The 24,071-nt window shown below is 41.1% G+C and overlaps 2 protein-coding genes across 2 annotated transcripts in view; both read left to right on the forward strand.

The window, feature by feature from the left end:
* The window catches only part of cplane1 (ciliogenesis and planar polarity effector 1), a 32,609-nt gene extending 27,980 nt beyond the window's left edge, over nucleotides 1-4,629 (forward strand). Inside the window, 3 exon segments of the mRNA XM_036134472.1 lie at nucleotides 1,801-1,934; nucleotides 3,742-4,007; nucleotides 4,225-4,629. Of these exon segments, the coding sequence (XP_035990365.1) occupies nucleotides 1,801-1,934; nucleotides 3,742-4,007; nucleotides 4,225-4,380 (556 nt within the window). The 3' untranslated portion in view covers nucleotides 4,381-4,629.
* Nucleotides 4,630-5,237: 608 nt separating this feature from the next.
* The window catches only part of LOC105930826 (WD repeat-containing protein 70), a 54,040-nt gene continuing 35,206 nt past the window's right edge, over nucleotides 5,238-24,071 (forward strand). The window contains exons 1-9 of the mRNA XM_012869214.3: nucleotides 5,238-5,324; nucleotides 5,780-5,833; nucleotides 5,938-6,021; nucleotides 8,505-8,601; nucleotides 8,713-8,902; nucleotides 9,646-9,705; nucleotides 10,165-10,298; nucleotides 11,076-11,229; nucleotides 14,269-14,345. Coding sequence (XP_012724668.2) covers nucleotides 5,315-5,324; nucleotides 5,780-5,833; nucleotides 5,938-6,021; nucleotides 8,505-8,601; nucleotides 8,713-8,902; nucleotides 9,646-9,705; nucleotides 10,165-10,298; nucleotides 11,076-11,229; nucleotides 14,269-14,345 — 860 coding nt within the window. The 5' untranslated portion in view covers nucleotides 5,238-5,314. The remainder of the gene's footprint in view (nucleotides 5,325-5,779; nucleotides 5,834-5,937; nucleotides 6,022-8,504; nucleotides 8,602-8,712; nucleotides 8,903-9,645; nucleotides 9,706-10,164; nucleotides 10,299-11,075; nucleotides 11,230-14,268; nucleotides 14,346-24,071) is intronic.

A 24,071-nucleotide genomic window follows, 5' to 3' on the forward strand; every position in this document is an offset into this window, starting at 1 on the left:
AGGATCATCATGTTGATGAATGAAAATATGTACATTTTGAATGAATGATCTTCCTGCATCACCGGGCACACCTAGCCTGATTGCCGTGGATTTTTTTCTGGACTTTTATGGCGTGAGTCTTGAATCTCAGTGATATGTGCCACACATGGGTCCCACAGCTCCCAAATTAACCCTAACTGCTATGATGTTGTAGCTGTGACTATATACAGTCATATTCAATAAATTAGAATATCTTTAAAAAGTTAATTTATTTCAGTAACTCAATTCACTAAGGGAAACACATTACCGTATATAAATGAACACAGACTGACGATGTTATAAAGCCCTTATTTCTGTTATTTTATTTCCACCTCCAGCTAATAAAAAAACACAACATAAGATTAGAGTATCAGACCGATTAAAATGCTAACTTTTCATGCAGAAATAGGAGCTTAATGAAAAGTATGTTTAATAATTGTTAATCTGACAAACAAGCCTCTTAGTATTGCATATTCTAATTTATTGAATATGATGGTAGCTTAGCACATTTATTAGGAATACTGTGGTTATGGCATTGAACTTCCAGCCTGATATGGTCAGTTGATTGTGTTGGGAAAAATAACACAGAGACAGCAAAATATAACTTACTCTATTACTCCAGTGGTTCTCAAATGTTTTCTGTTGTGCCCCACTTTGAAGAAATTTTAGGTACCCCATCCCAACCACATGGGTCAAAAAATGTAACTTATTATTTTCTGTTTTAATGCATTAAAGATTACCCAGAATCCTTTTAAAATGTATAACATATATGTGGGTACATTTCTTACAAAACAATAGTTTATAATAACTAGAATGTTTCAACATTGCCACTCTTTTTTTTTAACTGTATAATATTTACAACTACATAAATGGCTTTTAGCCCCACTCATACCTGCAGTCAAAGGAGAGGATGAAACATAAATCTTCACTGCCTGCGGGCACAGCACGTTCTCTCTGGAAAGATAAAGCACGTTACTTTTAACTAGCTGTGAACCTCATATGGTAAAAATAATATCAAGCCGTTATTATTTAAGACAAACTTCCGTTACATTAATATTTTCTGGACAAAAAAAGGCGAGGCTGTTCTTGCGCCCCCCTGCAATACCTCAGGGCAGGGGTGTCTAACTAATTTCTATATGGGGCCACTTTGGCATCATAAAGTCATTAAAGGGGCAGTTTGCACCTGTATAGATGATACTTTTGTTTAATTTCATTCCAGTTCACGTACAAATGTAAAAAAAATGCACAGTAACATAAAAGTAGCACCTTAGGCCCAGTTTACACATTTTGTCTGCAAAAAAAATTATATTATAGTGAGTTACACTTTAAACTCATCATTCTGCATCACTTTTTCTCTTTTTGGACACTTCTGGGTTGATTTAATGTGTTGTGGGAAAAACTGACATCTAGTGACAGGAAGCTGTTACAACACAGTTAAAAAAACATAATTCGCTACAGGAGACACAGTTTTAGCCACTTTATACAATTTAAAAGGATAAATGCTTCAACTTTTTGACATGAAATGCCTTTTTTGGCTCTTGGGGGCCGGATAGATTGCCTTGATGGCAATCTATCCGGGTACGGATAGATTGCCATCTATCCGTACCCGGATAGATGGCAATAGCACCGGGTACGACGTTTCACATAATGTGCTGCACTGGTTACTATCAAGCAGAGAGTTTTTAGATACATCAACGTGAGGATATGAGAGTCTGTCAGCACCTTAGGTCATGACTGTAATGTGCTTTGATAATGTATAGTATGTTTTTTTTTTCCTTGCAGGGCTGTCAACGTTTCAGCTAACGATAAAAAAAGTCTTAGGTCTCAGTCAGGAAGTTCCCCTCCTCGCCTACGTTATTCTGTGGAGGGCAGACCTTCAGAGGACCTCCGCAGAAGACTGGGACTTCATCGACCAGGTATCATGGGTCGGGGCATCTTCCAGGGATGAAGGGGAAAACCAGACTCATGCATGGCCTCGAGTGTGCTGCCACACTGAAATCCTATAAGCTCCCTCCGCATGCCTGCTGCTACTTTACAAGGCAATTCAAAGACAGCCAGGCACCCAGTGGATTCATTGCACAGCATGTGATCACCGGGACTTGAGATTGACATTACTGAAGCGTGCCATAAGGTTCCATTCCTACATTCTGTGCTTGTGTGTGCTCATATATTTAGCCATGACGAGCTGATGCATCGCATTATGGAATACACACCCTATAAAACTGATTGGTTGGCCATTAATAATAAAAATATTACATTTTCTCGTGGGCCGGTTAGGATGAATGAACCTTGAGCTGGACGTCCGTCCGTCCGTCCGTCTTCTTCCGCTTATCCGGGGTCGGGTCGCGGGGGTAGCAGCTTCAGTAGGGAGGCCCAGACGTCCCTCTCCCCGGCCACTTGGGCCAGCTCCTCAGGAGGAATCCCAAGGCGTTCCCAGGCCAGCCGAGAGACAAAGTCCCTCCAGCGTGTCCTGGGTCTTCTCCTGGGCCTCCTCCCGGTGGGACGTGGCTGGAACACCTCACCAGGGAGGCGTCCAGGAGGCATCCTGACCAGATACCCGAGCCACCTCAACTGGCTCCTCTCGACATGGAGGAGCAGCGGCTCTACTCTGAGTCCTCCCCGGATGACTGAGCTCCTCACCCTATCTCTAAGGGAGAGCCCAGACACACTACGGAGAAAACTCATTTCAGCCGCTTGTATCCGGGATCTCGTTCTTTCGGTCACGACCCAAAGCTCGTGACCATAGATGAGGGTAGGAACGTAGATCGACCGGTAAATCGAGAGCTTTGCCTTTTGGCTCAGTTCTCTCTTCACCACAACGGATCGGTACAGCGCCCGCTTCACAGCAGACGCTGCACCAATCCGCCTGTCGATCTCCCACTCCATCTTCCCCTCATTCGTGTACAAGACCCCAAGATACTTGAACTCCTCCACTAGGGGCAGCACATCCTCCCCAACCCGGAGGAGGCACTCTACCCTTTTCCGGTTCAAGACCATGGTCTCGGATTTGGAGGCACTGATTTTCATCCCGGCCGCTTCGCACTCGGCTGCGAACCGCTCCAGTGAGAGCTGTAGATCACGCCCTGATGAAGCCAACAGGACCAGATCATCCGCAAATAGAGATGCAATCCTAAGGCCACCAAAACGGATCCCCTCAACACCTTGGCTGGGCCTAGAAATTCTGTCCATAAAAGTTATGAACAGAATCGGTGACAAAGGGCAACCTTGGCGGAGTCCAACTCTCACCGGAAACGAGTCCGACTTACTGCCGGCAATGCGGACCAGACTCTGACACCGGTCGTACAGAGACCTGACAGCCCTTATTAAAGGGTCCGGTACTCCATACTCCCGGAGTACCCCCCACAGGATCCCTCGGGGGACACAGTCGAATGTCTTCTCCAGATCCATGAAGCACATGTAGACTGGTTGGGCAAACTCCCATGCCCCCTCAAGAATCCTGCTGAGGGTATAGAGCTGGTCCAGTGTTCCACGGCCAGGACGAAAACCACACTGCTCTTCCTGAATCCGAGATTCGACTATCCAACGGACCCTCCTTTCCAGAACCCCCGAATAGACCTTACCAGGGAGGCTTAAGAGTGTGAGCTGGACGTATCTGCTCTAATGTGTCGAATACTTTTTTCACAACACTGTACGTGAATATTCTTAACTTGGCTCCATTAAAAACTACTCTAACTTCACTAACATTATCCTTTTTTGTTTAAGTAACCTTTTTGCCAGGGGACCGACTGTCTCAGGTGACAAGGCGCGGTATGCTCAGCAACACCAAGTGCCAACCCAAGCTTCATGCAGCTAACCAGAGTCGGGCCCAGCATGTTGGATTCCAAACAAAAACTGGGTTCAACAGCAGTTTTTCCAGTGGAGCTGCTTTACAAAGAGGGAACCTGAGGGAACAGAGACAAGTGAAGCAGCCTGAAGCGGTGAAGCTTTTAGACTCTACCAGACTGGAGGACGAGGAGGATTTTCCCTTGGTAAGGGTCGCAATTCCCCAATCAGAATAACTTGCTTTTATTTTTTTCCACTGTAGAGAAAAAAAAAAACCTGAAACATCCCTTTCACATGACTGTTTGCCCAATTGGTATTATTTTAGCCCAGGTTTGGTTAAATTTGGGATTTTTAGAAATAATGTGTTGCTGACAGATTATATGGTTTGAACTTCCAACATGTTTTTTTTTTTTTTTTTATTAGGTTTTGGCCAGGACTTTAGATGGGCAGGACGGTGCTGTCACAGGTGGAGCTTCAGAGATGGACTGGCTGGATCGTCTCTCTGACAGCCCAGGCAGCAGCCTAAGCAGAATAGATTGGGCTGCCATTGAAAGGCTGGTGGCTGCAGAAGAAGATTAATGTTAAGAAAAAAAAAAATCTGTACTGTTATACAAGTAGGGAAGTATAATATTGTAGATTTAAAAAACATATTTTTCTAGTCAGGAGTTATATAGCAATGTTCTTATTTATATTTGTAAAATATCCTTATATTTATGTAATTGTGCCTCCTTTACTGTTTTAAAAAGGTTTTGAAGGGCTTTTTGTATTTTTTTTTCTTTTTAAACTTATGATTTAATTAAAATACTTTAAATAATAAACCGTTTTCACACTATGATTGTCCCACTACTCTTTTTTAAAAAAAATATATAATTCAGTATGACCAAATGGAGCACTACATCAGTATGTTCTTACACAACAATACAGCATTAAAGCAGAGAGATGAGTTGCAGTGCCAACAGTAAATGGAAATTCATGCTCTGGTTCCTTCTAGGCACGAACTCAAACCTGAATTTTTTCAAGCAAATAAAGTCTATTATTAAATTAGCCTTCTCACTCTTAAAATAAACAGTCACAGCAAAAGGATATCATTACACAAATTCTTACATACCTACCTTCAAATGATAATATTTAAGATGTTATTGGTTTATAAGGCTGAGTTGTCTTGGGCCTAAAATGTTTCAGGGCTGGTGTTCAGATATTCAGACTGTTGAACTGGTATAGAGACCTGCTCACTTTCCCGTCCCCAGAACTAATAAGAGGGGAGAGACCGTTAGTTTCTATGCTCATCAGTTTTGGAGGAAACTGTTTCAAACATCTGCGATATTCAGAAACATTTGGCTCTATTTTAAGCAGGCATGAAAACGGCGTTTAGTTCAGCAGACCAAACGCTGCCTTTGGACAGATGCCTCCAAGAAAGCTGTGGCGCTCTGCGAAGATCTGCGCCCCCGATCATCGCCGAAGAAGAAGAAGAAGTACTTCCGCAGGTCAGAGGTGAACGATCGTGTTTGAAAACATGGATGAAGGTAAACACTTTCCTTGTTTTAATGTCTATCGTCTCTTTATTGCGTTCATCTAAACGACTTGAGTTTACTTTAATGCTTTCTATGCTGACGGATCGTGGCTTGTATGTTTTATTAGCGGAATTTAATTTGATAACTGTAAAAGGTTGCTAACTTTTCGTTAGCTTCACGATTTAGCTTACCTTTTTTGTAGTTTGTAATCTATATTTACGCATTCAAAATAAAATTGAATCGGAAATCGTACATTTTGTCAGAAAATACTCAAAGGGCTATATAATTAATCATCTAAAATTAGTCTTTACCATAACCTTTATACTTATATAGATTTTTTAATGATTATGTCTTTGTTTTGAGGCATTTATATCCCGTACATTAAAGGACGATTAAATTGCAGATCCCATGGTCAAAGGAATCAGTTGTGTTTTTAAAGCTACTCTAAATTGTTTTCTTTTGAGCAGACAAGCAGGATGGTGATGGCGACATTGGATCCATCATGGGATTCTCTGGGTTTGGTATGTGCAGCTACAAAGGCTTTGCTTATACTTATTTGTCCACAGAGCACAGTTTCACATTTGACTGGCATCACCTGAGATCAATTTGTTTTACACGTATTTAGGCAAGAAGGCACGCACATTTGATCTTGAAGCCATTTTTGAGCAGACCCGGAGAACAGCTATTGAGAGGAGTCAGCGTATCCTGGGTGAGTATCGTATGCCGTGGCTTGCGGTGCTGTTTTACACATGGACTCAATTATTCACATTGTTCCCTGCTTGTCCTGGCATTGAGGTCTTTGGTTTATCTGCCCAAAATACTGACATTTCTAGAACCTACATGTTACACAGGGTTTATTGAGAGTATGAAAATGTCAGGACCTTTATTTACATGTTTTGCAGGTGTAGAAACGTATAAGAAATTTTCTTCCCCAAAATGTTCCCCCCCCTATCTCATTTTATTAAAGTTTCCAACCATCTCTTAATCAATTTCTCCATCAATCAATCTGTCTGTTTGCCAATATATCCATTGATCAATCCTTCCATCTGCCTGGCGCTGGTATTTTTAGGTTCTGCATTTAAAGGAGTGATAAATAAGACATTTACTGTAAAATCAACCTGAATCATTCTCATTTGTCACCTGGGATGGAAGTAACATTCCCTATAAACAATCGGTCCTCTCCATCAACAATGTCTTAGTCATTTCTTTCTCTGGAATGGGGTACCGCGCACGTGACGTCACCGTCTCAAGAGCAACGCCCCTTTTGCCGCTTAGGTAGGGCACACAGGAGAGAACGCACGGATAACCCAGCTATTACAAGCGCAACAGAACCAGCGATATGACCGACTTTACAGCCGTTAAACTTTCCCAAGACGATGTCCCAGGCACACGGTTTACTGGTCGCACTGTCGAAGAACACACCAACCTTCAGCTTAAACGATGGCTTGAGGTTCGAGGGCTTAAAAAGACTGGAAAACTGGCCGAGTTGATGAACGGTAAGCTTTGTTTTTTTTTCCTGCGCGGCGATCATGGCAGCGTCGGACGTTTTTTGTTGTTGTTGTTTGTAATCACCGTCCAGGAATGGGTATATGTTTAATGTTTGTCTCATTTGAAATGTTTTTGAGTAAGCTATCCTGGTAGCAGGCTATCATGTTAGCGCCTGCTACCATGATAGCCTATATGCGATCATGGTAGCAGGCGCTACTTTATTAACGTGTCGGCCACCAAAATACTCTTACCTTGACTTGATGTCGCTGGAATTGGGTCAGGATGTTCTTCGGTTGTGCCCTTTCCTCCGACAAAATGCTTGCTACATATGTACTTGAATTTGGTAACTTTTTCCGGGTTGAACTGTTGTGTAGGCCGACCGCCCCGGTGTTCCAAGCGCATACATTTCTCCTTGGCAGTCTTGAAGAAAACATCCTTCATATGCGGCCGATCAGCGTACCTCGAGTCGCTGTTGCACGTTCCATAGCAACAATGTTTAAAAACCATGGTCTTAGATTTGGAAAAAGCAGTCGTTTACCGAGTAAAACCTAGGCTAACGCACGTCTCTTACAGCGAAACAACGGCGGCTTTTCCGGAGTTTGCCCCACTGCGTACCACGTGATGTGACGTCATCGTGACGTTGTGTTTCTAAAAATAGCTCGCGCGCGGTACCCCATTACATCAGTGCAGTGTGTAGCCCGTGTTTACTTCCTGCTTCCTGAGCCAATCATATGAGGGTTTCCAGGTTCCCGACACAGAGCGCAGCATTTGGTATTTTATTTTGTCAAAAGAGCAGCAGCCTGCAAACATGAAAGCCAGTAAGAGAAGCAGACCACACATTGAACAGAATACAACATTACACACCTATCCTGTGTAAATAAAAATTTACAACAGCAACACACTTTTTAAAAACTGCATACTAGATTGTTGTGATTGGCAAGCTGTTGTACCGATTTGAGCTACAAGGTGTCAGTATTACTTATAGCTCCCTTAAAGTCTGAACACTAAAGACATTTCTGCAAAGTTCATTGTACAAGAGTTCATTGTTCAAGACATGTTTATGTACATTTTCAGATATGAAAAGGACATGTTTAAATACCCTTTTACGTGCTCTGCCTTGGCACCCAGATTTAGTAATTATGATGTTGAAAAAGTACATATTAAGGATGGGTGTGCAGCAATTCAAAAATTTGAGGTTGAGCTCACGAAACACCAAGTAGAGTTAAGATTATCATTGCAAATCAATTTTACTTGAATTAGAAAATCTTTTAATAGAATATTGTTTTCTCTAAATGGTGAAGCGATACAGCTGTGTCCATTAATCAAAGATTAAATATAAGAAATCTTGAGACTGTCCTTTTTAAAGAGGGTTGTTTGCACGCCTCAACCGTTAATGGTTGCAGTTGAAAGCCTTTGTCACTGTTATTGTGTGTTGTCAAAGTTTCAAGATTTGTGAACTATCCATCCATCCATCCATTTTCCTTCAATTTTATCTCTCATGGGGTCGCGGGGGGTGCTGGTGCCTATCTCCAGCATTCAATGGCCGAGAAGCGGGGTGCACCCTGGACAGGTCGCCAGTCTGTCGAAGATTTGTGAACTACTGAACTATTTAATGTACAGATGGACAAATCTAATGTCTGAATCAGATTTCCTATACAGTTTGTAGAGTTTTTTGTGTAAAAGTAACTTTATTGTAATCTTCAGAGGAGCGACAGATGGGGTCTCAGATGGAGGAGGAAGGTGAGAGCTCCAAGTCAGTTAAACCATCAGCTCCCAGTCAGAAAGACAAAGCTGCAGTGAGGTAAGACAGCTTTGTCTTTTTTGATTGAATAACGCAGACATGTTTCCTATTAAGGCTGATGATATTTTTTGCTTTACTTGAGAATTTTTTTTTTCTTCTTTAAATACTAAGGAACCGGCAAAGTGACAGCAGCAGTGATTCAGACTCGGATCTCGTTGGGCCCCCGGTGCCTTCTCAGCATGCAGCACAGGAGGACAAAGACGAGCTTATAGGACCGCCCCTTCCACCAGGCTACAGGGACAGCACAGCAAACAGCGATGACGATGATGATGACAGCGACGATGATGATGAGGACGATGACGTATGTATCAAAGTCCTTTAGTGTTTAGATTTCGAGTTTGCAGTGTGTAAGCTTCCTCAGACATTTGCTGGGACTGGTACAATTGTAAGCGTTCTGCTGCATTCCTAATACAGTCAGATGGCATTTACCGTACCAGGGACTGAAAATAAATCAGTAAGCCAGAAAATAAATCATTGATCTTTTCATTTAAATAATAATTGTTTTTAGTTATGTCACTTCTCAGCTTTTGTGTATATATAAGAGTTTGAAAGTCCCCAGAGGATCTACTTGTTGGTTGCTACAAATATGACCACTAGGTGGCGACACCAGAACAGCCAGTCACTGTGGGTGCTGCCTCACATACTGTAGGATTATGATATAGGTTGTTCTTATGAGAATTCAAATGGTGTCTGGAAAATATCAGCATTTATTATTAATGTACTGTTATAGCGAAGTAAAAAGCTCAGGTTAGAACAATAGAGTAGAATAGAAAACACCTTTATTGTCCCACGATGGGAAAATTCCGGCGTGACAGTGGCAAAAACACCTGGACAGAGGGCACCAGACTTACACGCTACAGTAAACAATATGAATAAAAGGCTACTAGACTTTGTGATTATTTGCATGCAGCAACCCACAAGTCTTTAGTTATAAAGGTTAATTGAGGACCAATCTATTATAAATTTGAAAAGAAAAACAACAACTTATTCAGCTCTGTCTTCTTCTTTTCTTTTCTTTTTTTTCTTTTTTTGTACCCCGATCAGAACCCAGTGAAGAAGATTCCAGACACTCACGAGATTATTCTGCAGCATGGCACTAGAACGGTAAGGATTTTCGCTTGTATCACTCACAAATTATAATTGCTATTGACTCTTTAAAAAAATAAATTCAATCTAGTCAAAATAATGTCGAATGACCAGAAACTCATTGTTGATTTCTTGAAATGAACAATATATCATCTAGTTTTGCAAGTTCGACTTAGCAGTGTGATTTATCCTTTCCTCCTGTAGTGTTACAGTTCTGACCCTGTTTCGATTGGTACAGCACTTTCAGACGTATATTTAACTCTCAGTCTGCTATCCAGAGCCAGAATTAAGTGCAACCAATGTCTTGGTTCTGAATAATCGGACGTTTAAGCAGCATCAACCTCAACCTCCATCAAAAATTTGACTTTTGTTTCCTTTTTCTTTAACTGAGTCAGTTTTGAAAGAGCCAACCAAAGTTGCGGCATCATGCTGTCGGCTGAAGTTTGAGCTATAATCGACGGTAAATTGCGTCCTCAGGTATCAGCGCTCGGCTTAGACCCCTCTGGAGCCCGCCTGGTGACGGGCGGATACGATTACGACGTGCGCTTCTGGGATTTTGCCGGGATGGACCAGGCTCTGCAGGCCTTCCGAACCCTGCAGCCCTGTGAGTGGTATGTGGAACATCAACACAGTTGTCTAACATGTGTTAGAGTTGGTTTCATGCAAACATCGGGCACACTGACTTCATTTAGGTGTGCCTAAATGTACACTCACACAAATACACACACGGAGGCTTTTTAGGCTTCATCGGGACTAATGCTCACTCTGTGGAATCCCCTCTTTTCATGCAAAACGAGGCTCTCAGGAGCAGATGGGAAAGTTATGCGTCTGTTTGTGTTTACTCTGTGTTCCACTGAACCTGCCATTAAAGATCACATTGTTTTGTTTTGTTTTTTTGCTTTTGGGAACCAATGGGCTGAGCTGGATCAGGCTTCCCCTTATTAAGAAAAATTCATGCTACATTTAATATGATTGCATTCGGATCCGGTAGCCTGTTTGGTTTACTGAACTTAAGTCAGAAATCTAAGCACTTGAGCTCCTCTCTGACATGAAACAGCAACTTGTAAACTCATTTAACTTGTGGGTTTTTACTGAACCTTTGAAGCTATCATTTTGCTTTTCATGTAAATCTAATTAAAACAAAAATGTTTATTTCATTACTGTCATTACTTTAGTTTGTTGTTCTGTATCGGATATTCTAGGGGATACTACTGGTGTGAGGCTGTGTCTGTAACTTTATGCAACAAATACTTTTCTTTTTATTTCTAAAAGCATGTTATTGAGCAGTATTTTTGTGCAGAGCCTTTCCCAGCGATCGCTAGAACAAAAGGTTGCATTCTAAAAAATGGCGACTAAAGCACCTGCTTCATTGCTCTTCTGTTTGTCAGCCACCAGATCAAGTCGTTGCAGTACAGCATCACAGGTGACGTCCTGCTGGTCGTCTCTGGCAATGCACAGGCCAAAGTGTTGGACCGCGATGGCTTCAACGTCATGGAGTGCGTGAAAGGAGACCAGTACATTGTGGATATGGCCAACACCAAGGTGTGCAAAAACAGCTCTCACTTAATTTTACTTGACAACCTTTTTTAAAACTCTCGCAGTGTGTAACTTTTCTCTGTTATTTTGTTCAAGGTGACGTTTTCTAAAGTAGTCGTTTTAGACCCGGCAAGTGGCTCTTGAAGTCCAGAGAGATTGATGATGTTGCCGTCAAATGATGGTGGTGGTTGAAAATAATTAAATTTAGTCAAATTCTATTGAACAAATACACACTGTTCCCCCGTAACTCAGGGATTAATCTCTTATATTGAAGGAAAACTGCAGCATTGATATCACTGTTTAAGTAAAGGCATCACTTCCAAATAAGGCAGATGGACTACATAGACAGGCTTATTATTGAACGACATGTTTTTGGATGCATATTTATGACATATAGGTTGTATAGTTGGTGCCTAAATGTTTATGTTTTTACACTTATCACATGGAAAATGGCAACTGAATTCACAAACCATAACGTTATTAAAGCTTTTAGTATGAAGAGATGTATTTAGTGTAAGTGCATTCTCAGGGCTCCTATTCAGTCTGTAAATTTGTAAAATACGGAATTTGATTTAAGCATTTTCCAATGCTAGATTACTATTAAAAAAGAAAACACAGTATGGAAGGAAAAATATGTATTTTCTGTCCATCTTCTTTCCAGCCTAGTTCTTGTAGGTTCTCCACATTTAAATCCCGATCCCTGCAGAAACATAGTGCTGTGAAATAGTATTAAGCCCTTCCAGATTTCTTCTGGTCTTGCATTGTTGTCACACACACATGATTCATCAAACAAAACACTCCGATCAAAATAAGACGGGGAAGAAAGTTTAAAGTATTCACATTTGGCCATTCTGAAGAAGAGAACTGGCTTGAAAGCTCTTTCCAGACTGATAGATGTCTCTGACATCTGTTCCTAGAAGAGCAGGTACATAAATACGTCTTAAACTCATATTTTACATCCGACTGAATTGAGTGGAGGGCGCCAGATGAATAAAAAATGGATCAGAATCACTGTTACAAATGGTGCTAAAGTGGAACCCGATGGCTATAATAATAATGTTATTAGTAGTAATATTAATAAAATATTTTTCCAGATTTCAGTGCTGACATTCATTACACTGATATTTCTAAAGCACCGTTATGGTTTGGCCAAAGCTTTTAAATCGTGTCAAAAATGATTTAAAAAAAAAAAAATTTGCTTGTTTTGATCTCTATAGCAACAGCAGCATTGAATAGTTGTTTCTAGTTCTAAAGAAGGGCTCCTCTGCTCTCTGGGTAAACTATTTAATGGTAGCAGGGCATACCTTCTCTGTGTTTTGGTTTTGGTTAAATAGCCAGAGCTCCATCTTTGAGGAAAAGGGCCTCCAAATGTTTTCTGGGCTGTTGAGGTTCATCTAATTGGACCTACAAAGCAGAGCCCTAATTAAGCTTCCATGTTTTGGGTTCTGAGTGTTTAACAAAGCCGTATTGGTGGTCAGCGACCATGTGGGCCAGCTGCAGCACATTTAGACATGGTTTATAGAAGCCAAAGAAATGGGCTTGAAGCGAGGGCCCATTGGTCGCAAGTAGCGGTTTTTCAGGACGTCCTGAATTCTTCTCCTGCTCCGTCCCATCTGGAGCCGGTTGCTTCAATGCAAGTGCATCTCGGCGTGCTAACGGTGTCTCAGTCGATTAGCTGTCTCTCATGTGGCTATTAACTCACTGCCCGTACTCTGCCTAGGTTGACGTGTAATTACTTCCCTCCTGATTCGTCCCATCTCCGCTGTCTGCTGAGTGGTTTGGGACTCACAAGCTGATGAATGCGTGCGGCATAACACTTTTCTTCTGGCAGTAAAATTTGCCCTTATAGAATAATAATAATAATAATACTAATAATAATAAAAACCCCTCATTTATTGACTCCCATAGGTTTCTCTTAAGAAACTGCATGCTTCCTCACGTCCAAAAATAAAGACTGAGTTTTTTTTTTTTTCATTTGTGTCGGGTCATTATTTTCACTGTAATCCAGTAAAGTTATGGTGGGCAGTTCATTAAACCTGCGTAATCCGATCAGTACAGAAAGCTGTACGAATGTGCAGGACAGTTTTGCCCTTAGTGTATAATTTACTTGTCTTTGCCCCATACATGCTGTTTACTGACGTTTTCAGTCGGCCTGCTACCCTTCAGTCATCCGCAATTTATTTAAGCCATTGAGGAAGAGGAATTTGATTTGTTCATTAAGGTAAAAACCTGCTGTGTGTAATTTCATATAGAAATTAGTAGCTGAGCCTGTTTGCTCTAATTTTTACCGTCATATTCTTTGTGTTTCACTCTCAAATTTTACTGATAAGCTACTCGCAATTAGGTTTAGTCATAAAACAGGTATAAAAGTGATGTTTTTTGAGTGTTTCACAGGAAACAGGCAGACTCCCCTCCTGATCCACACCCTATCCCAAGTTATAAGCTGCCATTTGTAACTTTGCTTTCTAACTTTTTACGTTTTCTGTTCCAGAGAATAACAAAAAAAACTATTTAGTGTCGTCCATATGTATTCCTAGGCAGAGAATGTGATCAAACGCCATCGGTATGTTGTTTGGTCACATCTTCTGCCCATGCATGGCTCGGTTTCCTTCTGTGTCCTGTCAAATAGCTCCGTGTCATGCGTGCAGCCTCCTCGCCACATGCTTAAGATTTCCTGTTTGTCCCGGTGCTTAAAAAGCTTCCTCTCTACGTTATTCTGACTTAAAGATGTTTGTTACATGTTCAGCGCCTTGTTCGAATATTCCGAACCCTTAAAACTTTTTTCCCAATTTATGTGTATGAATGCTTTTGTAGGGTGTGGCAGGACTCCCCAAACAGTATGGAATTTATTTAACGTTAAATATATTGGTTTGTCTCTTTAATTCTGGCTGCAAACTCTGTGGTTTGTCTCCGTTATGTGGCGTCTTTAATTAATTAATTTTTTTAACCCTGGATTTTTATCATCCATCTGTGTATGTGCAGCCCATCAAAGTTTGCTCAGGTTCAAAATAGTTAAAAGATCTGCTCGTCTTTTTTTTTTTTCAGGGCCACACGGCTATGCTGAACGGTGGCTGCTGGCATCCCAAGATTAAAGAGGAGTTTATGACCTGCTCGTTCGATGGGTGAGTTTTTAAATGTGCGGTGAGGAGAAAGTTTCGCACCTCCAGCATCTTTTTGTCTTCATCCAAATTCAAATAGCTGGTCAACGGGGATCCCCTGCGCGCACTGCTGTGCCGGATATGTTCTCGTTTAAACTTCCAACCATCAATCCGTCCGTCGGGGTTAGTGTGCAGTAACCTTGACTGAATTAACAGGAATAAATAACACGTCATGCACACTTTTATATTTTCTTCAAAAAGCTAAATTTGGTTCCTGTAATAGTTCTTTAAAAATAAGTGCAGCTAAATTCACTGGACCAGATATTTATCTTCCTGCTGTGAACTGTACAGGTACTATAACTGTAACCTTTTGCTTTGGACCGATGTGATTTAAGATTGGGCTTCTCATTAGATTGAGCTTTTTGTTAACGAACACTCCATGTAGGATCGGTGTAAAACAAAGACGGAATATGTGGTGCATGAGCTGTGATGCTAGGGGCCGTTTCTCTTATAATTTACAAATGGATATTGACAGGTGAACAGAAAAATTAACTACTTTTAGTGGCCATTACAGTCCTAAGCTTAAATATTCTAGAAGACCCCTTAGGCGGGCTGAAGAGAAAAGGATGAAAAACGACCCAGGACGATTTAAGATTAAGTTTATTTATCCCAGAACAGCAAATTCACATTTCACAGTAGAAAACCGTTGAATGGGTTACGAAATAAAGTAGATGAACAGCAGTAGGTGTGATCGTGCACTGCAAAAAGGGAACTCAAAGTAAGTAAAATGTTCTTGAAATTTGTGTATTTATCTTTAATTTGAGCAGCTAAATAAGGCTATTTGCCAATGGAATAAGATATTTGCACTTAAAATAAGAACAATTCATCTCCGTCTTATTTCAAGTGCAGGATATCTAATTATCTTATTTTAGGGGTGAAAGTACTCATTCCATTGGCAAATAGTCTTACTTAGCTGCTCAAATGAAGGCAAAATATACTCATTTCAAGATAATTTGACTTACCTTGAGTTCCCTTTTTGCAGTGTGTAGAAAAATCACTGTAAGAAATGTATGCAAAAATTTTATTTAAAGAAAAGCTAAAGATTATGCAAAGACAAATGGTAAAAAAATCTCTTTTTGTATGCTGCAGCTTTAAGAGGAGACTGAGTGATGTCCAAAAGGACTCTGAGCAACTGAAACGGGTGCCAGTAATTATAAAAAAAAAAAAAAAAATGACATTGGATTATTTTTTTGTGTGTTTAATAAACTTACTCAAAGTAACTGCTGAATATGCATAAATATTTCTGAGTGAGATTGTGCTTCTACAATAAAAGATGAATTTATTCTGCCGCCAGCAGTGCCAATAAATGTTACCATCGCTGTATATTAGGCTAACACGGTTGGAGAGACTCGAGCAGGAATATTTGAGCGTCAACATGTGCAAGAGAAACAGCAAAGCGACGAGACCCAAGTGAGTGTGACAGGCTGCAGTGCAGAGACGCGAGGTTATCGCCGCTAAGTGGAAACAAGGGGCCCAGCTTTGCGGCCACGCAACGGCCCGCTGTTTACCAGTGGAACTGCTCTTCCAGATGTGGCTGTTGGTTTATTTAGCTCTTATTGAGTCTCTGGAAATCCTCTGCTGGCACGTTAGCGCTGGGTGTTGCCCCTGGGCCAGGTCACAGCAGATCAGCAGCGAGGAGCGCACAGGGAGCCATTCACAGACCGAGCAGCTGCGTGTGGGAACGACCGGCTGCAGCGGAGCAGGGGCAGCGCAGCGAGCTGAGCCTAGAGGGTGTCTGCTGAAGGGCACTCCTTCCTTTTACTCCAGTAATTTCTTCTTATTGCTCTCTACACTCCAGAGTTTAATGTGTTGTACTGCGCAGGAGAAAAATGGATGGTAAAATGTTGGAGTTGCTTTTACTGTTTCTTCCTTGTGCTGTACTTACTATGAAGAAGAATTTAAAATGCATTCAATTAAATTTTTAGTCAGTTTGGAAAAAAGAAAAAGAAGAAAATTAAGTTTAGTTTGCATCTTTATTGTCATGTCCAAATCTTTATATTAATATATGCATGTTTGATTTTCTTTTTAACCTTAATATCAGACAGTATTCCCAGGGCACCTTTTTGAATAGAGTCAACGACTTGACTTGAATAAAAGTGACAAATCAGCTGGGGTTAAATTGGTTCCAGAAAGGTCAAATAAAGGCCACTCCATCAGACTAATTGGAAGCAGGTCTGGGTATGGAGCTCATGTTCTGTCCTCGATCTGCTTAAGCGGTGCATGTAGTGGAACGTGGAGGTTATTGATCCACTTTAGAAAAGAAAGTGCTGCGTTTACTGGTGCAAAGACTCTAAAGTAGGCATATTGTCGAGCCTTGACCTCTATAATGTCTGGATGCAAGTGAAAGATTAAATTCTCCAGATAAATTATCCTCTTTCTTTTCTTTAAATACGCAGTGCCACTATGAGGTTAATGAAAGATGCGGAGTGGACCAGCTCTTGTTTTATGGCTCCCATTCAAGCCATTTTCACAGATAAACTCTGGAGATGTCGAGAAAAATGAGCGTATCATTTGGGTCTGGACTTTTTCCTATGTTGCTGCCCACATTGTTCCATTTCAGTCTAACAGCTGGAGAACCCAGCACCGGGCTGAAGGGAATCGTGTTCCTTGAGCATCCGGGAGGCGGAACATGCATAATTCTGATTTTCAGTCTGAGATTACATTAGTTTTGTTCACAACACACTGAGATGGGGGGGTTGGCTTGTTAATTTGCAGGCTTTAAATTAGAAATATTCAAAAGGATACACAAAATTGGGCCAGTGGAAATCAATATATAGGTTTACAGAAAAGAATGGAAAGTCTGTAGTTATTTTTTTAACCGTCCACTGGAGCTTTGGGTCTAGGTGATAAACCAGCAAACGAGCCTATCAAGGAATAGACCATAAAATAAACAAACAGGCCAGCAAACACACAGACACACACACAAAAAAAATTAAGTCGACCACCACACTAAGAAACAGCGCAACAAACCGCACAACCGAAAAAAATACCAACAGTATTTGGTAACTGGGATGCAAAAAAAGTTTTCATCCCTGAGTTAAATAAATGGGCCGATATGGGGATCCTCCGTAATGTGACGCCATACGCTGAGGAACTAACTATGTTGGAGCAAGAACACACCCAAAACATCCAGGAGATTGACAGTGTTGCCATGTTCTGATTCAGCCCCATGTCCAACATCTAGTCCACTTTACCGTTACTGTCTGTCAGGGAAGGTTTAGACGAGTCTAGAGCAACAAGGCCTAACGTTCAAAGCAGTAACAAACTGCTTTGAATGCACTTACCAAACCCTGTGTTGGTGATTCCAACTCCTGAGTCTGTCTCTCTACGGGGGCGTTTGTCTGACTGGGATGCTTTTGTACCCGAACGCGGGGGCTATGGTGACGAAAGCATGTGCCGCTTTAACCAAAAGAGAAACTCAACTGTTTTCAACCCTAAGAGGCAAGGAAAGGCAAGACAAATTTATTTATATAGCATAATTCAGTACAGAGACAATGCAAAGTGCTTTACATGATTAAAATATAGGAAAATAAAACTGAATAAAGGCAAGTAGGAATAAAATGTAAAAACAAAATAGAACATTTAAAACAGTTGGAATAAAAAAAAGTTGAACTAATGATGTTTCAGTAAAAACAGTTTAAGTAGAATAGTCAAAGGCAATCCTAAACAAATGTGTTTTTAATCTTGGTTTAAAAGAACTGAGGGTTTCCACACTTTTACAGTTTTCTGGAAGTTTGTTCCAGATCAGTGGAGCATAGGAACTAAACGCTGCTTCTCCATGTTTAGTTCTGGTTCTAGGTATGCAGAGTAGGCTGGAGCCAGAAGACCTTAATGGTCTGGAGGGTTGATACACTGATAACAAGTCTGTGATGTATTTAGGTGCTAAGCCATTCAGGGATTTATAGACTAACAGAAGTATTTTAAAGTCTATTCTCTGAGATACAGGGAGCCAGTGTAAGGACTTTAGAACTGGGGTTATGTGCTCTACTTTCTTAGTCTTGGTGAGGACGCGGGCAGCAGCGTTCTGGATCAGCTGCAGCTGTCTGATCCATTTTTTAGGCAGGCCTGTGAAAACACCGTTGCAGTAATTAATTCGACTAAAAATATACGCATGGATTAGTATTTCCAGATCCTGCTGAGACATTAGTCCTTTAATCCTGGAAATGTTCCTCAGGTGATAGAAAGCCGACCTTGTAATGGTCTTTAGATGCTTAGGAAAGCACTAAGACAGTTTTAAGACAAATATTGCAGAACTAAACATGTTCACAGTAAAATGTACAACATCGCACAGTAACATTAAAGTTTATCTGCAAAATAAAGTTGATATCGGGGCGAGTTAAACTTTAAAGGGAACATAAATGAACCTTGAACATTCAGGAGAATGGGGCCCTGACCGTCAGGCCTGGGGACCACTGGTCTAGAGAGTAAAGTCTAGATAGATTAAACTATTAAAGTTGTGACCGTTCGCTTCTTATTTTTCCTTTTTCTGGTCGTTCACATGACCCTTAACTCGCAGAATATCACTAAATTGCACAACAGCAGAGACCTCTGATTCCCTCCATGCTGCAAGTCTTACTATCGATGGATGATAGTATCTCAAATTCTCGTAACTGGATAAAATAAAATAAACCTTATCTGGAAAAAAATTGAAGCACAAAGCTGTCTTTTTTGACTGACTATGATCTAAACTGCCACACTGTAATCTTTTAAGCAACACAGTGAAACCTTGTGGTCTTTTATATTGACGGACCGTCAAAGAACGTCCCTTCCTTTCTTTGCTTTACCACGATGTGCTCCGTCCATTCAATCTAAAAACACTGATGCCAAAAACGGAACTATAAACAAGTAATATTCTCTTAAAATTAGTGTATCTGTCCTTGATTTGAGCTGGTTAATAAGATGATCTGCCAATAGAATAAAATTTTTGCACTTAAAATAGGAACAATTCATTTCCATCATCTTATTTCAAGTGCAGGATGTCTAGCTATCATAATTTAGGGGTCAAAATACTCATTCTATTGGCAGAGGATCTTATTTACCTGCTCAAATCAATGACAAAAACACTATGTTTAAGAACATTTGCTTATTTTTAGATCCGTTTTTGCAGTGGGGGTCTGCCTCACCTTGAGACCAACACCAGTGCTTCTCCTCCTGCCTTTTTAGGACGTCTCTGCGGTGATCATTTGAATAGGTCATAATAATGTGTGATCAAGAGACCTCCCAGCTCCTTTAATTAAAAGAACCCCTGGAGCTGGGCAGAACCTCATTGACAAGGACTACCTCCAAGCTTCTCAAATGATGCCGTTGGCGCAGGAAGCGGGTTAGAGGGAAGCGCTGATAATGCAGCAGCAGGGAGGCGGTGATTGTCCTTCCAAAAAAAAAAAAACCCACGGGTTGAATAGGGAAGTCTGGATGTCTCAAAAAGACACGGAAACGTTTTTCTCCTCCCACTGGTGTGAACGTCTCAAGGTCTCACATTTGAAAGTGTTAAAAGGGCGGCGTTTTCCAACAAATACACGGTCGGTCCAAGGGGCGCTATTATGTTCTGACCCAGATCTAACCATCTCTTTGCTGAAAGGCTGAAGAACTTTGTCAAAAGCACTTTCCCTCATTAGAAAGCGTGGGGAACGTGAGGCCTGTCATGTAATCAGGCAGGACTACACCGAGTGTAACTTAAACAAAGAAGATCTCCAAGATCATTTCTGTTAACATTTGAATCGTATTGTGATAATTTAACACAAAGAATATATTCCACCCCTAACGGACGTTTGCATGGACACAATCGCAGCGTATTTGTTGTGATTGATGTCGTGTTACGGTTCCCAGGAGCATCGCAGGAATGGCGTTAGGCTTTCTTCTTTTGCGACAGCCAGTTGCGCCGAGAATGGGACGAATGGCGACTTTCTAATTGGGCCCGCATGTTTTTATTCCTGCCTTTGTGTCACGAGGCACACTCGAGCAGAGGCACACACAAAAAAAAACACACACACAAATCGAGGAATGTTTGCAGGATGTTTGAATGCCAGGGATTCCCTCCGTGCTGGCCCTCTGCCAAGGCTGCAGCTGGACTTGGAGTTGTTGCCGCAAACAACTGGGCTCAGGGTGGCGGTTTTGGTTTACAAAATTTGAAAATCGTCTTTGTGTCATATTCAGAGACTCCTTTCGGGGGGTGGGGGCGTTAAAGTTTACTGGTATTGATTAAAAGACGTTTTTAGAGGAGGTCAAAGCATGAGGAGAAACGGGGATGAACAACGAGGCGTGTGGACATGTCGAGGCGATTCGTCGCACACACACACACACACACATCGGGTTCATCCACAGTCCAGCTCCTATCTAACTGTTCCCACTTTACAATGCAAGCGTTCCATATCCTGCGCAAGAAATGCACATAATATGCCCTAAATGAGCGCGTTTGTCCTTTGCGTCCAATCTGCAGCCATGACTGAACATTTGACTGACAGGAACTTTTATTTTATTTATTTTATTTTTTTTTTTAAATGTGTGAACTACAAATTTGTTTATTTTCCCTGCTGCTGAGAAGGCATCATATGGCACAGTAACTTGATTAAATCTAGACGGTGTTGTGACTCAGTCTCAGAGAAATGGGGCAGATATTGAGCTGCTTAAAGCCAGACGATGCTGTTAAATCGGGGGAACTTGCCTCTCTCTGCTGCGCTTAGCCCACGTTATTTTCTCTTTAGCTTCTTTGCTCGAGTGCAATTCTGTGTATCCTCCCTCCTAAACCCTCTATCTCCCCTTCTTAACCCTTCCTTTCTCATAACAGAGTCCCAGTTAACCAGCCAACCAGCTATGACTGGATTTCAACCAGTAATCGCCCCTATACAAGATGGGTGCCTCTCTTTTCCTTATCGCGTCATCGGTGAAAGAAAGAAATCCTCCCAGCCATCGCCCCCGTGGTGTCTGTAACCTGATGGACAGATAAAATCTGGGGCCCAGGGAGCTGTCACTCCTCAGTCGCCGTGTGACCGAAGGTGCTACCTCGTAAAGGGTGCATGCATGACTGGGGTTGTATGGGCCTCATTTTGTTACATTCACCCCTCTGTGGGTGTCTGTGGAGCGTTTGCCCAGAAAAAGGGGGAGGGGGGGGGGGGCTGCAGATTGAAGGGAAAACATGAGAATTGAAGAAAGGTAGCCGCCAAAGTATAATAAAAAAAAAAGTACAGTGCTGTAGCGTAAAATTAGAATATATTTTTAGTCTTCACGTGGTAATATTTTGGCGTACACTGCAAAAACGGATCTAAAAATAAGTAAAACGTTCTTAAAATTTGTGTTTTTGTCCTAGATTTGAGATGTTAAATAATATTATCTGCCAATGGAATGAGTATTTTGACCCCTAAAATAAGATAATTAGACATCCTGCACTTGAAATAAGATGATGGAGATGAGTTGTTCCTATTTTAAGTGCAAAAGTCTTATTCCATTGGCAGATCATCTTATTTACCCGCTCAAATCAAGGACAGATACACTAATTTTAAGAAAATATTACTTATTTTTAGTTCTGTTTTTGCAGTGTAGGCATTAGTCGGGCTGCACTGAGAATTGAGAAGTTCCTCATCCACCAGGCGTTGCTTCGCACCACCGGTCAGCTGGCTGAAATAAGGTTACTCCAGTTCTGTGTATTTCGGTTTATTTACATGGCAAAGAGCGTGAAAACTCAACGAGTGCCCCCCATCACTCTTATTAAAGATGGCGCTGTTGGAAAACTACAGCAGGCCAGCTACGAGCGGCGTGATGACAGGCTCCACCTGAGCAGACGCAGTGAAGCCAAAAATGATTTACACTCCTGACAGATTTAGCTTTAAAGTCATCCTTTCATTTTACCGACAACTTTCATATGACTGAAAGCAGTATTAACGTTTTGCTGGGCTTTATTTGCATAAAATGTAAATAAAATGTGTTTTTATTTTGGTCTTTTGACAGATTTCTGTATAATTTTCATTCAGAATCCTTTTGGTGGAATAAAAATGATCTCAAAATCTAAATCTGCCACAAATATGAATAATTTTAGGCTTAAAAGCAGTTAGAATAATTATCTAACTAACCAGCTATTATTGGCTTGTCTGTCTACAAGCCACTGACAAGGCAAATTTATTTGTATAGCACAATTCAGTACAGAGACAATGCAAAGTGCTTTACGTGATTAAAATATAGGAAAAAAAACAGAATAAAAGCAAGTAGGAATAAAATGTAGAAACAAAATAGAACATTAAAAACAGTTGGACTAAAAAAGTTGAACTAGTGATGTTTCAGTAGAACAGTTTTACTAGAACAGTCAAAGGCGATCCTAAACAAATGTGTTTTTAATCTTGATTTAAAGGAACCCAGGCTTTCCGCACTTTTACAGTTAATAGACATCGAGCAAGTGTTTTAAATGTTATAAAGATTTTTATTATGGTTATAATCAATATTTTATTTTAGGAGTGCTTGAGAATAATTGTGGCTTTTATAATATGTTTTATATATTATTTAAAATGTGTTGTGTAAATTTGGTGATCTCATAATGACACAAAAACCCTCATATTTTTTAAAAAGCAATCAATTTTTCTGACTTTGTAAAGTTTGAATTCCAACAGATAAACCTTAATTCTAACTTTGTTACTTCTAGAGCCATTTTAATTGGAAATGCATTTAAATGAGCCACTTCGCAGTCGCGCCCATCGGAGCCCACGCTTTCCATTTTCCGTCGCCCACTAAGCCTCTTAGCGCTGACAGGTGAGGGTGTGCAGTCTTCACCCAGAGCTCCGCTCGGCCCTCCTGACAGCCCGCAGTGCCATGTTTTGGAAAAGGGCCCTTAAGATAAATAGCATTCCAGGTTCCGTGTGCGGCTCTAAAGGTTATATTGACTTTATTGGCCTGACAGACGCCTACGGTCTTCTGTAAACAAAATAGAGATGTATGTGTGAGGCAGCAGGTGGACCTATTTGTCATCCTCGCCGCGGCTATTGCTCTTCCGTTGCCCTTCAAACCCACCTGCATAAAGGCTCCCGTTAAAGCCTCCAGGCTCTACTGGGAAAGCAACGACTTCAAAATAATTTTCAGCAGATTATTTACTGGAAGCGTTGGATTATGTAGATTATAATAATACTAGTAATTTAAAGTATTTTTTTTTTCTTCTTCTTTTAGTTAGCCATGGGCAGTCCTCACTCAAACCGTCTACAGCTGACAGTTGAATCACGTCGTTAGGCTTAACTAAACACAGTTGAGTGTGTGTGTGTGTGTGTGTGTGTGTGTGTGGGGGGGGGGGGCTTTGTAGGCTGCCATAGTGGAATCCTTGCCTGGCTTTTTGTAGCGTCTCGGTGTGTGTGTGTTGTTTATGCTCCGCTGCTGACCCCACGACCCAATAGGGGTAAGATGTTCGCTAAAGTGAGCAGCGGGTCACGGACACATTTAGATGTACTCCGGCCCGCTGTGAGAATTTATGTGGTAGGACGTTAGGCCGGCTTAACATGTATGTGGGGTGAGCGTGTTTAAATATATAAACGGGGAAATGCATTTTTCCCACTAATCACGTGGGGCATCGTCTATTTTTGTATAGTTTTTAGAATGGTTTTCATAATTTACATCTGTTATTCTGCCATCAGTCTTAGTTTAGGTTGATTGTTTGAGGCAAAAAAGACCAAAAGTAACCCTGAATACGGGGCTATCAGTCCAACAATGAATAGACAGCAA

This window comes from Fundulus heteroclitus, unplaced genomic scaffold (assembly GCF_011125445.2).
Source record: "Fundulus heteroclitus isolate FHET01 unplaced genomic scaffold, MU-UCD_Fhet_4.1 scaffold_82, whole genome shotgun sequence".
NCBI lineage: Eukaryota > Metazoa > Chordata > Actinopteri > Cyprinodontiformes > Fundulidae > Fundulus > Fundulus heteroclitus.